Raw genomic sequence first — 14,287 nt, 5'->3', positions numbered from 1 at the left:
TTTATGTTTAGTAGTTTCCGCGCTTACTTCAGTTGCTCACAGTTTCGCGCGTTTTTTTGCGGCGTCAAGACACGTTTGTGATGCTGGTGTAATCGCGATTAAATTTTGTGAATATTGAAAACAGTTGATCGTTGTTATTAATACTGCAATCGTTATTTACAAATGTAGTGCGATATTTTATTATAAAAATCGGGCAATCGATTATATTATAATATGTAAATGCCTAATATATCAGGTCGGTAAGGCGACGATGTAATGATTCTGTTAAATAAACTATGCGCGATCGTTTTAAGCATTGCGTCAAATGTATCAATAAAATGAAGAATTTAATATCCGAGAATGCGTCAATATTGTCTGCTAATAAGCGTTTAATATCGGGAGTGCCGAGAAAAGTATTGGACGTTCTTCATATTACGACAGTTCCGGTAAGCAAACTCCGTGCAGCCGTAATTCCAATTAAAGAGTGAGTATTAATAAAATCATAGAGAAATAAAATTACTGAGAATATATCATTTGCATGTAATATTGGAAATGTCAAAAAAAAAAATCGAGCGACTGTCGTATTATGTGCAAATACACTTTAATGCGTCAATAGTGAAAAGCACCGACAGTTCCATTAGATAAACTTCGTGTGTGACGTCTGCATAGCTCAAAGTATTTTTGTTGAATGTATCAATAAATTAATAAAAAATATATATTAATATAATGTTTAATATAAAGATCTCTTCTCTAATTTTTTTAGACTTTTTTTTATTTTGATATATTTTATGTAATATATATATTTCAAGCGTTTTAAAATCAAATAATAAATATTCAGTGGTGATGATGTATGTATATATATAAGAATATATATATATATATATATATATTTTTTTTTAAATTGAAGAGAGAAATCCTTATATATATATATATATATATATATATATATATATATAGAATTTCTCTCTCCAATTTTTAAAATTCGTATTCATAAAATATAAGTTTTAAAAAAATTCCCCAAAAAACTCCCTTTACCAATTCTTCTCTCTAATTGCAGTACTTTCTCAAAATCAAAAGAATGTACACACAATAAATATTTTATTATATATATATATATATATATATATATATATAAGGATTAATATATATTTGATATAAAAAGAGTAAAGAATTAGCAGAAATAAAAATAATATTTAATAATCTGTATAACATATATATATATATATATATATATATATATATATATATATATATATATATATATATATATATATGTTATACAGATTATTAAATATTATTTTTATTTCTGCTAATTCTTTTACTCTTTTTATATCAGATAAAATTCGCAAATAGCGCCATCTACACAAAATGATATCTAGATAATTTACCGTCTCTCGTTCTCATAATACGTCAAAAATCGTTTAATAATATATCTTTAATCATTTAAAAATCTTATTCTGGATTATATACAACATATATATTTGTAAAGAGTATATAGTGTGTATAGTCTTTTTTCTCACTATTTTCTCTCAATGCAATAGTGACGTGCTATTTACGTACATTCGTCAGGAAAGATGGAAGACGTTTTAAATGATGTTGTTTCTTCTGAAGATTTAAAGGTAATATGTCAAACAATGATTTTCACGTTTCATCAATATTTTCGCGATACTTATTTTGATGTATCATTTTTTTTTGGATGTTTTAAATTGGATAAAGAGAAATGACAATGTATATCAGAAAGTTAGGTTAAATGTACCTGGCTTACTCAGATTTACTTGTGCAATATTTTATTTATTAATTTGTATAGTTTTGCACGTTATCACAATCTGGAAAATTTCTTTTTATATAAAAGAGAATTCTTCTGTACTTTATAATTCTGGAAATGTTATTCTGCATTTTCATATTCTGTGAAAAAGATGTTCAGCGAGGAATATCACAATGACATATTATAATAGTAATCTTATAATAGTATATTATAAGTAATATTTAAATCGCAATTAATTTGATATTGTTAATATTATAACTTATTTTTTACAACAAACTCGAAACTATTTATGAATTAAAAAATGTTATAAATCTTGAGAAGTAAGAAAAAGTGAATATTGCATCATCTCGTAACACACACTATTGTTATGATATATTTTAGAAATTTGAAAATGTTTATCACGAGCAATTACATGCGTCATATGTTACGCCAAAAGCACAATTTGAATATGCCTGGTGCCTTGTAAGAAGCAAATATTCTGCTGATATTAGAAAAGGAATATTGTTATTAGAAGACCTGTATAGTAATCACGATACAGAAAAACGTGATTGCCTGTATTACTTAGCCATTGGAAATGCCAGAATAAAGGTAAGTATGCTTATAAGCGAATATATTTGACCCATATATTGAATATATTTCACCCATAATATTCTTGATTTTTGTTTATTATGTCTTTCCAGGAGTACTCAAAAGCATTGTCATATGTGAGGGCATTCCTTCAGATTGAACCTGCAAATGTGCAAGTACAACAGCTGGAAACATTGATAAAAAAGAAGATGGAAAAAGGTTTTCCTTTTATAATTTATTATCGGCTTAAGAGAATAAAAATCATGCTTTATTTAGGAGCAATATCGCTAAGAAGTTTTTGTGATTTTCTTATGCAGTCATATTATTTCTGGTTGCTTCTAATCATTTTTCTATTCTCCTGGATTGCTAAATTTTACATTAATTCTACTTAATAATGACATAATGTCTTTCATGACTTTCTAAAATTTTATATTTATTTTTTTTTTTTATTTAATGAATGTTCAACTCCATAATTCTTTTTATGTGTGAGTATTTAATTTCATATTTAAATACATAAATTAAAGAATTTAATATAGATTCAGTACTTTTATTAATAGTCATTGCTACCTACTTTTTACAATCTATCTTTTTAATATTTCATCTCTCTGTACCATCTTGTATAATAATTAATAAAAATTTGTGTATGGATGACATGAAAGACCACTATTTAATACCATTATGTTGCTCGATGCATGTTTTATTGTTCTTCTTTGTTATTAATCGTCTTTTATAATTATGATGAATAATGTTTCGTGGAACTAACATGATGGAATTATAAATATCACCTAAAATATTTAAAGATTGCATTTTTGTAATTGAAATTGGCATTGAATCTCGTTTGTTTCTTTTTTTTTTTGCAGAGGGCCTTGTGGGTATGGCTGTTGCGGGAGGTGTTATTATTGGTATTGCAAGTATTCTAGGCCTGGGCATTGCAATGGCCAAAAAAAATTAGTTATTTATGAGAGGAAAATTGTTCATAATCTAATTGTGTGATGTAGCTTACTTGCACAAAGCGATACATTATCTTGTAATTGCTATATGAGACACAGATAAGTCTTGAACAGAAAAAGACAAATGTACTAAATCTTTACCAAACCCAAAAATTATGAAATTTGTAACATCACTTTTCTATTAACCAAAAAAGTAGTACAAAGAGAGGAAAACAGGAAAAAAATAACGTATTAAGTCGTACACAGTGTAGTTGCTTATTTAATGATTTGTTTAATTATTTCAAATAAATATATTTGCGCAATAGCGCAAAATGTAATTCTTTGTTTTGTGTGTCAAAAATATCTATTCGACAGATCAGTTTTATTTTACATTCCGAAATTGCATATAATTTTTCAATTTTATACCCTATATGCATGCATATATAATTTCGAGAAACCATTGAATGTTTTTTAATGACTGATTATTTGATTAATTAATAAATGAAGTAAATTTCCTTAACGAAAACCTCAAGGAAGCCTATTATTTATGTTTAAAACTTTTGCATTATATATTTTGTAACTAAGCTTAAAATTAAAATTGTGTCAAAACATTCTATTTAAAATTATTAAAGTTTTTGTTATTTATTTTCTGAAAATTTAGTTTGCAAAGAGCTTTTCTTTTTTAATTAGTTTTAATTTCAAAATTTATTTCTCAACATTTTTATTAAAGAAAAGTCAACTGTAAACTAATTAAATAATCTATCATTAAAAGAACATTAAATGATTTTGAAACTTATGCATACATACAGATAGAGGTATATAAATGCATGTATATGAATGTTGCAGATGTTTTGTAAAATCTATCTTTAAAGCAGTATATCTGGGTAGAGCCCAGATTAGCGTTTTATAAAAAAGCGTGAGCTTTTTATAATAAAACTAACTTAAGAAAAATCCTGCAACATTATGTATACTATACCTACAGATACCATAATATTTTTAAGTTATTAATATTAAAAAATTTTTATATTAATATATGTGAGTGTAAGTTTACTCATCATACCAAAGCGTTACACAATGATAACAAATGTAGCTTTTGTATATAATTAGGAAAACAATTGTATTTGCGAATTTGTGTTATTGCTGATTTAATAAAAATCAATATTTGATTGCTATATATCGGATATTTTTTCCATGCGAATTATTAAAATACGTACACATAACTTTGTGAGAAACAACCGAAACCTGACATAATCCTATCGTAATAAAATTATGCAAAATATATATGAGCAGAGCTCTGCTTTTCATTTGTAATACGGCGGTGAAATTTATCCACGCGAAAAATTTAGCATCGTTTTATTTGCAAGCTGCGACATGCTTGAACAGATTTTATGATAAATTTTTATTCTCAAAGCATATATGATACTGATAAAAATTTAGTATTAGTTTTGACGAGAGACAACAAAATACTAGTCTATATTTTAAACGATAATTTGACGCTAAATCCTGCCCGATCCGCATTATATGTTTACTACTCAATGTGATCTTTGTATTACGCAAATGGAACCACATTACGGTAAATGTAACTGTCTGAGTCTCTTTCTGTGTTTACACTGGGAGAGTGATTTCCATATTAGATAAGTGAAACTCAGAATTAGCCATATCTAGCGTTAAATGCACCGCTAAATACAGAAGCGAATATTGATTGCAGCAAATATTCGATCGCATTCATAGCGAGTAATATTTGTAAAGCAATATGCATGGTTTATTTGTCTAAAACAGTATTTCACACCGGATTTAAGCGATGCAAAATTTATTATAAACAAGATGCGATCAAAAAAATTGTGTCTATCATTTCAATAAATCTAAATCTCTTCAATGTGAAATATAGGATATGACTAAATAAAGGATAGATGAAAGAAATATAACAAGAGATCTAATTCATATTTTTTTATATATAGATTTATTGATGACTTCTTAATATCTGTTGATAAAGTTGTTTATGTACAAAATAACGCTGGAATATCCCTATTAATATTATTATTACTATTATATTATTATTATTATTAATGACCTATGTTATGGCCCAAGGATTCTCTCGAAAGAGAACCTTTCCCCTCTCGATTTGACGAGTCAGTATTCGCTTGTCTTTTCACGCCAAAAAACACGACGGCGATGATGAGCGCTATGCGCATTTCGCGCTCGCCTTCTTTTCTCTCGTTCGCCCACACTCGATAATAATATTTACATTGGCCGATCATTGATCGGATCGGCACCTCCATGGGAGAGCGAATGAAAAGAAGGCTGCGGGCTTTGTCAGTAATATTCGCGCCTTTATAGTATATCTTAATGAAAGATTCGTGATAAGTAAAGAGAGAAAATCGAGTATAGGCGATGAATGCGATTGTGTAACGCGCGTGTGTCGTCCCGCATTCTCCCGCGCCATTAAATTTATTCTCTTAGCGCAATCGAAAATTTATTTATTTAATAAGTTTTTCCGTTTTCGCACAAGTAAAATGATTAAACGATCGAATGATTTGCACTAGATACGTGTCGTCTGAATGAAATTTCACTTCGTTCATTACATAAAGCGCTTCGACGGGATGAGATTCGAGCAGCCACGTCTAGCGTCACGTTTAACGTCAAATACGACCGCCTGAATACTTTTTTCATTAAATCGAGTTATTTAGATTTAGAATATCATTAATTTTATTTTAAATGATTTTGATATAAATTTTATATTTATTTTCTATAAAGGAACGCACGTTCTCTCCTTCTCTCTCGGATCGATAGAGGTGAGATGAGGAGGAACGCACATCTCGGTGTATTTGACGCTAACCGCTTGGCAAAAATGCGGATTATTTTTCTCCGAGAATAAAGGGATAATGGGAGAGGATATGAGATGTATTTACAACGGAGAGTGTTGTCGGGGAGGCTCTACTATACTTGTGCCCACGGTATAACGACATCAACGACTTTCGCAGTTGGTCCGCGAAACGACTGTTGGTGATCGATATTTGCGCGAAGTGGATAACTATTCTCTGCCGACCCGGATTGTTGACCTCCCCTCCTCCTCCCCCTTCCCCGGTGGAACGTGATGCGATCGTTTAATAAAAACAGCGCGCGCCGCGTATACGTTTGCGGGCAGGAGTGCCGGCTCTCGGACGCGCAGAGCGGCTATCGATTAATAAACACTACGAAGGGAGATCATGTTTTTTTTTTTTTTTTTTTTTTACACACGAATCACTTTCAAAGTGTGGCGAGTTCGGGCTGATCGGGCGAAAAACTTTGAATTTCGATTCGCGACAATTTATTTATATTACGCGAATGGTGGACTCCGTGATCTAGAGAGTCTCTCCTATAGATTTTTTCTGAAAATTTTTCGATAGATAATTACAGCTGTGTACCGTATTCCAACGACTCCTCTTGGCCACGACTTAAGAATTTAATTTGGTTTTTACTCGACTCGGGGGGCTTTTTCGCGGCGAAAATGTATTTCAGTCTCGCCGTCAGGTGCGGCTGGTCCGCAAAACTTTTTCGTTCGCGAAAACGCTTTTTGTATACGAATGAAATTTCGCGATGTTTACGCGGGAGTCCGGTACGGTAATTAAACTTGTCCTTCCATCCCAATTCTACGCTATATTACAGTCTAGAGAGAGTGAAGACGCTCTTTTATTTCTGTCGTAATTTGTTTCCGGATGATGGTACGGTTGTTTCTGCAAACTCATGGGGCGGTAATATTTTCGAAAAACGTCAGAGAAATCTAAAGAAGAGACTTCAAACTCGATGTATACTTTATCCGCGGTAATAGATGATCAAAATTCAAAAATGGATCTTCACGATTATTCCTGGCACGAGTTATCCGTGGGTCGCGCAGCTTCTAGTCCTCTCGCGCGAATTCAAATCCTCGCCGGATCGCGAATCGTTTCGCGATCGTCGAGTAATCCTTGTTCGCATCGCAGGAGAGACGTTTCATTCTTTTACCTAACGTAGGAATTAATCACTCGATAGATTAGCAGCTTGAAAATACTTTAAGCAGTTTAAGGTAATGAATATTGCTTTCTCAATAAGGCTCCGCTATGCTTTACATGAATGTACAGTGTGTAAGTGTGTGCGTGCGCGTTTGTGTGAATAAAATTGAGAGTGTGTCGTATGTATATCGTCTGTATGCATCGGCACGTTTGCCGATCAAATCTCGACTGGACCTCGATTCTCTATGATAGTCTTTCAAATCTAAAGTGCACAGAGAGACGAGATCGAAAAATTACAATCGCCTAAAGATATCATCGATTGAAAAAGCTTTAAGTTCCGCCATCCTGGAGAAGCGCGAAATATCACTTAAATGATATACGATCTTCCGTGGAATGTGCATATAATTCATCATGTGAAATTTACAGTTTCGCACAGCTGCACGAGAATCAAATGCTACACATATATATCACAATTTAAGATTAGGTCGTTTAAATTCGATATATGGGGTATTATCGAAGAGAAACTTGTCTAACTTATTTAATTCGTCAACCCTTTTTGTGGATGAAATTAATTTCTCCTTCTAGATCGAATCCAATTAACAAACTGAGCACTTAGCAGAGACTGACATGTTAGATGTCATTTCTACATATCCCAAAATAAATTAGCGGCGCGATTAATTCGATCTCGAAATTTGTTTCTATTATGACTGTTAACATAAAAAAAAATCCAATTTTTTTCTTTAAATAAATATATCGAAAGTGTGTTGCATGCCATAGAGGGTTAATCGTTATGTCCGCCTTCGCTCCGTAAATTCCCGTTATCATGCACATATCAGGGAATCGCGATGACAATAGTGCACAGAGCGCGTATTGATACTAAGTTTATCGAGAGTAGTGATAAGCGCGTGTTTGCACACTGGCACCTTCGGCGAGAGATTGCATTGCGCGCAGCTAAGTACGCGGAATTCGTCAATCGACGCCCTGTCGTCGTCCCATAACGGCATCGTGAGCTCGCGGTCGAATGGCAGAACTCGAGCTTATCTCTCGAATGGCAGAAGGAACTCGGATGAGAGTGTTATGACAGATATGAGACGAGAGGTGCGCACGCCTTTTGACGCGGCGCCGATTTAGGAGCTGAGTCACAGTGAAATACACGAGTATGAGATGCATATAACGAATAAAAAAATTAAATACATATATATATATATATATATATATATATATATATATATATATTTAAAAGAAATAGATATGATAATTAAGTATAGAAAACATATGAGTAATTTTGTCTCACATTTTCGATTAATTAAAAATTTTATATTTTCATTTATTTATTACAATTAAATTTGAATTTCTATTTTTATATCTTCAGGAGACATATAAACGATAAAGTCTTTCAATTGGATTTAGATTATATATTCTTCAATTCTCGTTCGTGTATTTCATTATGCCGCGGCACTCTCTTTACATGTGCGTATCGTATACGTAATCGATACGAAACGGAAAAAAAGATACAATAGGCCTTACGAACTACCGGCGCTCAATTTTGTACAATAATTTAATATTTCGATTAATTTACTCCATCATTCAAACACCCCTTTCTTTCTATATTTTTATTCCTTTCTCCTCTTTCCATCTCTTCCTTCTTTCGAAACGCGTCGATTGACTAGCGATACGATAATATTATATGATGAGTTTTTAGTGTATCACGGTCATATCGTAAAATATACACTTTTTGTCGTCCCGCTTCTATTGTGTGACGGTTTTTTAATACTTTTTCTTTTCTGCTGACAGCATTATCTATGATACTTGAATCCTGACATTCACAATGCATTTTAATTATGCTATTTAAGATTTATCCATTTAAGATGACTCGCCTCGAAATCGTGAAACTAATTTGCATTACATAAACTTTAGCTTGATATATATACATGAAAATATAATAATTCCGAATTTGGATTCGCACAAATTCGCGGTCCGTTAACATTTTTCGACAATATCGCAATATAGATTGGGCAGAAATAGAACACATCACAATTTACGCATAAAACATATACAAGGATTTGTTATCATCATTTTCGTAACATAAGAATTTCCAAAAAATACTTTTTCAAATTTATTTTTGCACTATCAACTTTCGACATTATTTGAAATTAGCATGAAAAAAATCATCACGAACAATGCAATAATCATTTTTATTTTAAAAGAAGTGCAATTATACTATTGGTCTTTCCAGAAGCTTTTCTTGCATCGCCGTTCAAGATCATACAAATGTTACATCGCGTGTTTCGCAGAGAAGCTTCTCGATTTTACTCCCGTTTTGTCGAAAGCGTCGAGGATAAAGCCATCCCGCGAAATTTTTCGAAGTTTCTCAGAATATTTCGGATTATCGTTTTTAGTTTCCAAACTTACGAAATTAAATACTATATCTCTAGTTTTTTCTGCCGATATCGTAACATTAGAGAGTCCGAAATATCGCTAGCTTGCTTTTAGTGCATCGTTTCATGAGTGTTTGCGTCACGGAACATATGCATTATATTGATCCTCAAACACGTAATATAGTATATATGCAACTATTCGTCCATATGTATATGTAATATTACAGCGTAAACGTAATATCATATTCTCAAAAAAAAATTAAAATTACTTATATATCATTAAGAGATCATGTTTCTTATGCCGTTTGTTTAGTCTGTAAAATTCGATTTGAGCATAACGCTCATGAACATTCACGAATTTAAAGTAGTCTTCGACATATGATATAAACGTGTTTGTAAAATAGTGAAAATTGTTAGGTATAAAATTATAAATCGTATTTGCGACTTACAACAATGCAATAATAAAAATGTTGGCTCTTCTTTGTGGCAGTCATAATTTGAGCAGAAATAATGTTGTAAATCTTTCTCAGATTTGCGGTGACATTATTCGTTTACCAAAAAACAGGCGCTAGATTATGATTACAATTTGATTTCTCGTGTTCAACTTATCTCTAAGAGTCGCTCGTTTCAAACGATATTTCGTGAATATCCGGATTTTATAATTAATATATGTTTAGCATTTTTTCAGAACGTGTTACACTTATTTTCTCAAAGCGCGTTGCAGCGCGGAATGTTTACAGAATAATATCGAACCATTTCGAAAAATTATCGACGTATACTCGATTACCGTTGATATCGGAAACTTAATATAAAAATCACACACTCATCTGGAAATTTCAGCGGTTACTTAAAATTACTTGCGAATCTCGATCCTTGGCAGCCAAATCTTGTTTCGATACATTGATATTTCTCTCGCTTTCCTCTCACGATTTAATTTATTATTAAATTATGATACGCAATGATATACATATAATTTAATCTTACTTCGAAGGAACGTAGTCGAATATTATAAATCTTGCTTTTATCCAGACAAATTCGCGTCGCATATGAAATAATAAAGTCTGCGATGCCAAATGGCGTCAACGGGATAGAAAGGGTTTTATGAGAGCGAAGATGAGAGTGTCCTTGAGATATGTGCAAACGCATCCACAGGAGAGAAGAGAGAATTCTGTGCACAGTTATACCTAAAAGTAGAGCTGCAATATATCTTTCTTCGGGCGATATCGAACGACGGTTACTCCATTATCGATAGTAACTTTCACTCCTGGCGTATCTTCGCCATTCGATACATCCGTAATTTTCCTCCGATAAATCATGCTCGGTGTACCAATACTATCGTATTTTATCTAGACGACATTTATTCCTTAAGCTTTAATGTTAAGCACATTGTTTCATTTTTAACGTATCTATAATTTTATAAATCATGTTTGCTATGTATATATGCACACACGTCTTTTCTTTTAACTTTTTAAAAATTGATTTTTGTGTAACTTTATTACTATTACTGCGCGCGATAGAAACAAAGAGAAAAAAAGGAAGAAGTCGATTAAAAAAAAAAAAAAAGTAATCGCGATATTTCTTCGAGACCGTTCAACTCACATCGCTGTAAATACTAAACGTATTCAATTTCCGTCCGATTTCCGTCGTGCCGACGAGTTAATGATCTTCGAGCCTTAATCTTCGGAACCCGTTGCAGATTCTGCCGGAGCTGAAATTCCGCTACTCTCTTCCACGCCCAGCAGCGAGCTAGCGAGCAAGCGACTGTACCGCGCCGCCGGGAGTCGATTCAAGGTGCAGTCACCTTTCTCAGGCCGGGTGACCGTGGAATTCCACTGGGTACACTCGGGCGGAAAAATAATCTCGTTCCGTGAAGTACATCTTCGCCGTACCTTGCCCTCTCTCCTTCTTTACTCTTTCTCTCTTCCCTTTTTTCGTTTTCTCGCTCTTTCTACCGTAGCCATTACGTCTCTCGGGAAACTAACTTAAACTCGGCCGCGCCCCGTGCATTTTAATGTAACCGCGATTTATCAGGACCATGGGATTTCCGATGCGCGCCGCGCGCTGCCGCAGGAATTGCCTTGTATAATATCGAGAGTAAAAGTGACCCGAAAGTTACCCACGTGGCGTATACCAACATCATTTAATGGCGATTAAAGGACTATTCCGATGGCGTGAATTGGAGATCGGCTGAAATTTGGCATCGCATCGGCGAGAATGCGCCGAGATGTTACTTTCTTCGTGTGAATTAAAAAATCCTGACAAGGGTAATGGATCGATTCCACTATGGACTATGAAATAGATGAAATAGAAGCGTCCTTTCTTTCTCTTTCTCTCTCCTTTTCAAATAAAATCAAAATTTAAAAAAAACTATAAAAATAAGGGACAATTTTTTTTCAGTTTTTTATACGAAAAATACGCTTCGATAATAATATTAATAATAATAAAATAAATTTTTAATTTTTGGCCATTGTTTCGAATATGATAAACCAACGAGAATTCTCTAATGTCTCTATCGCGTGGATTGACATTTAGATCTCGAAAGACACCCATTCGCTAAAACGAAAGAAACTGACGATATCCGCGTTCAGAAACCTGCGCGGTTCCTTAACAACAGCGTAAACCTTCTTAAGGTTAAATCCTTAACGAGTCTTACACATCGACCAGAAAAAGAAACGGTCGATCTTACATACGACTAATTCGCGCGCGATACCAATATTTTGATAATTTCTGCATGATCTCTTCTCTCTTGGCGATCGAAGGATCGAATTGCAAGCGAGTACCCGCTTACTGATTTTCATTCTCTTTTCTTCTTAATAGGCAGGTACCCGGATACTCTCGATTTAAAGTTAAATTCATTAAAATTACGATAGTCGAGGACGCGTGACACTAGCTCAACTATATCGTCTCTGTCATTGCCTCTGTACATTGGTGTTTTTATTTAGAAAATAATTCGACCGTTTAGAATATATATAATTTATGTATATATATATATATATATATATATATATATATATATATACTTTTTTATTTATTTATCTGTATATGTATATTTATATAGCTGCAGTTCTACGTTCTTTATAGTACGATATCTCCTCACTTATGATACACGTTTCGTGATACGAATTCTCGTCGCGTGTTCGTCTCGAATAAAACGATCGGGCGACGAATCGATAGACCCTAACGAATTGCTGTCGGTCATTTCTTCGGCGCTGTTTAAGCGACTCGTTATGTTGTCGTTGATTCTCTGGATCTTTCGAAGAGTCACTCGACTTCAATTTCAATCGAGCTCGGTGGTCTCGGCACGATCATACCGTATATCAGCATTTTTACGTGTATGTATGTGTATCACATGGAACAACAGGCTCCACGTGACCGATGGCCCGTCATTTCCGTCGGTTTAGGATCATAGATCGACCCTGTCTTCTCACGGATTATTCATCCGCGAAGGATTTCCGTTTGGCATCACTCATCCTTGACAAGGCTGCGACAATCTTATGGTCATCAGTGATAAAACGGAGAAAACTCCTGGCAAAAGTCATTTCCGTGTTTGTTGAATCTTCTCTTTTTTGGAGATTTATGAGACGATGATACCCCAACATAATGTAGAGAGTATTAATCCTCAAGTGGTCGCACGGAAAGATAAATTTACTAAAAAACCGTTGAGAGCTGACGAAATACGTAATTTTTATAATGTTATTTTGTGTCAGAAAAGAGAGCTGATCAGCTGATTGCAGCACTATTACATCGATGATCAATCAAATAGATATATATTTCCGATGAAATTATCATATCGACAGGCGGTTATACTCGCTTTTGTTCTCACTTCTTGATATTTTTCAATATTTCCTCAGTCTTCCTTTTATCTCTTTTCTTTGCCCTTCATGACGACAAGAACTTCAGGTTGTCATCGTCACATATCTTTGAAATATCCTTATTGCGAATTTTTCCGTATTAAGTGAAACAACGCGGAGGAGTTTACACGAACGTGCCATTATATTTTTTCTGGACTTCAGAAGCATCTTCTCATTTTCTTGATCTGCAAGGTGTCGCATCCGGTTCATCGGCGCTCGTCTACGCTCGATATGTTCCGATAACACCCATGTCAAGGCTATCGCGCAGCTCCATCTCCAGTTGGGCCTCTCGATGCTTATCAGATCGGTGCAATGATAGGGGCGGTGGCGGTGGCGACGGCGGTGAACCTTTGTCCCGCTCACGATTTCTCTCGCGAGCGGACGATCTGTCTTTTTCGCGCTCCCTCGCGTGATGATGATAATGATGAGCAGCGTGTCCGTTGACCGGCAGAGTGGGATACGAAGACTGGCCACAGTTTGCCTGATGCCTGGAGGGCAGCGGCGGCGGTGGCGACGACTGATGACGACCAGCCGGAATTCCATTCTGAAGTTCAGATTCTAGAGTTCGCATCCGGTCGTCCGGTTCTCTGGCCGAGAGCTGCGGCTGCGAATGTGGCGTTCGACGCAGGGAGTGACTGGAGTAATGGGATCTCGCTCCGCTGGACGTGACTCCGTCGATTGGTGCGGCGCTCAGCGACGACGTGCCGTCATCCACGACGCCCCTACCGCCTCCTCCCGTTCCATTACCTCCTCCTTTTCCTCCTCCAGTTCCTCCGCGGTGACCGGAAGCATTGTTCGCGACGGGCAGCGTTCCCGGGCGGCGCATCTGACGCGCCGTCTCGCCGTCGAT

General features: G+C 34.6%; 2 protein-coding genes across 2 annotated transcripts; one reads left to right on the top strand and one right to left on the bottom strand.

Moving 5' to 3' along the window:
• The first annotated feature begins 1,349 nt into the window (after positions 1-1,349).
• Positions 1,350-4,412, top strand: LOC126859140 (mitochondrial fission 1 protein). Its single transcript, XM_050610196.1, has 4 exons — positions 1,350-1,598; positions 2,126-2,332; positions 2,425-2,530; positions 3,172-4,412. The coding sequence occupies exons 1-4, from the start codon at positions 1,554-1,556 to the stop codon at positions 3,261-3,263; spliced, it is 450 nt and encodes a 149-aa protein (XP_050466153.1). The 5' UTR covers positions 1,350-1,553; the 3' UTR covers positions 3,264-4,412.
• Positions 4,413-5,181: 769 nt separating this feature from the next.
• On the bottom strand, positions 5,182-14,277 carry LOC126858876 (5E5 antigen-like). Its single transcript, XM_050609564.1, has one exon. The coding sequence runs from the start codon at positions 14,261-14,263 to the stop codon at positions 13,658-13,660; it is 606 nt and encodes a 201-aa protein (XP_050465521.1). The 5' UTR covers positions 14,264-14,277; the 3' UTR covers positions 5,182-13,657.
• Between the last annotated feature and the right edge of the window lie 10 nt (positions 14,278-14,287).

The sequence above is a fragment of the Cataglyphis hispanica genome, chromosome 1, assembly GCF_021464435.1.
Source record: "Cataglyphis hispanica isolate Lineage 1 chromosome 1, ULB_Chis1_1.0, whole genome shotgun sequence".
In the NCBI taxonomy this organism is placed as follows: Eukaryota; Metazoa; Arthropoda; class Insecta; order Hymenoptera; family Formicidae; genus Cataglyphis; species Cataglyphis hispanica.
This window is presented reverse-complemented; position numbering and strand designations above follow the sequence as displayed.

What these genes read in the sequence shown, in the direction of transcription:
- LOC126859140 (XM_050610196.1), top strand. Translation starts at nt 1,554, where the DNA reads ATGGAAGACGTTTTAAATGATGTTGTTTCTTCTGAAGATTTAAAG. An exon ending in TTGGAAATGCCAGAATAAAG is followed by an intron (nt 2,333 to 2,424) that starts GTAAGTATGCTT and finishes ATGTCTTTCCAG; the next exon opens with GAGTACTCAAAAGCATTGTC. An exon ending in AAAAAAGAAGATGGAAAAAG is followed by an intron (nt 2,531 to 3,171) that starts GTTTTCCTTTTA and finishes TTTTTTTTGCAG; the next exon opens with AGGGCCTTGTGGGTATGGCT.
- LOC126858876 (XM_050609564.1), bottom strand. Translation starts at nt 14,263, where the DNA reads ATGCGCCGCCCGGGAACGCTGCCCGTCGCGAACAATGCTTCCGGTCAC.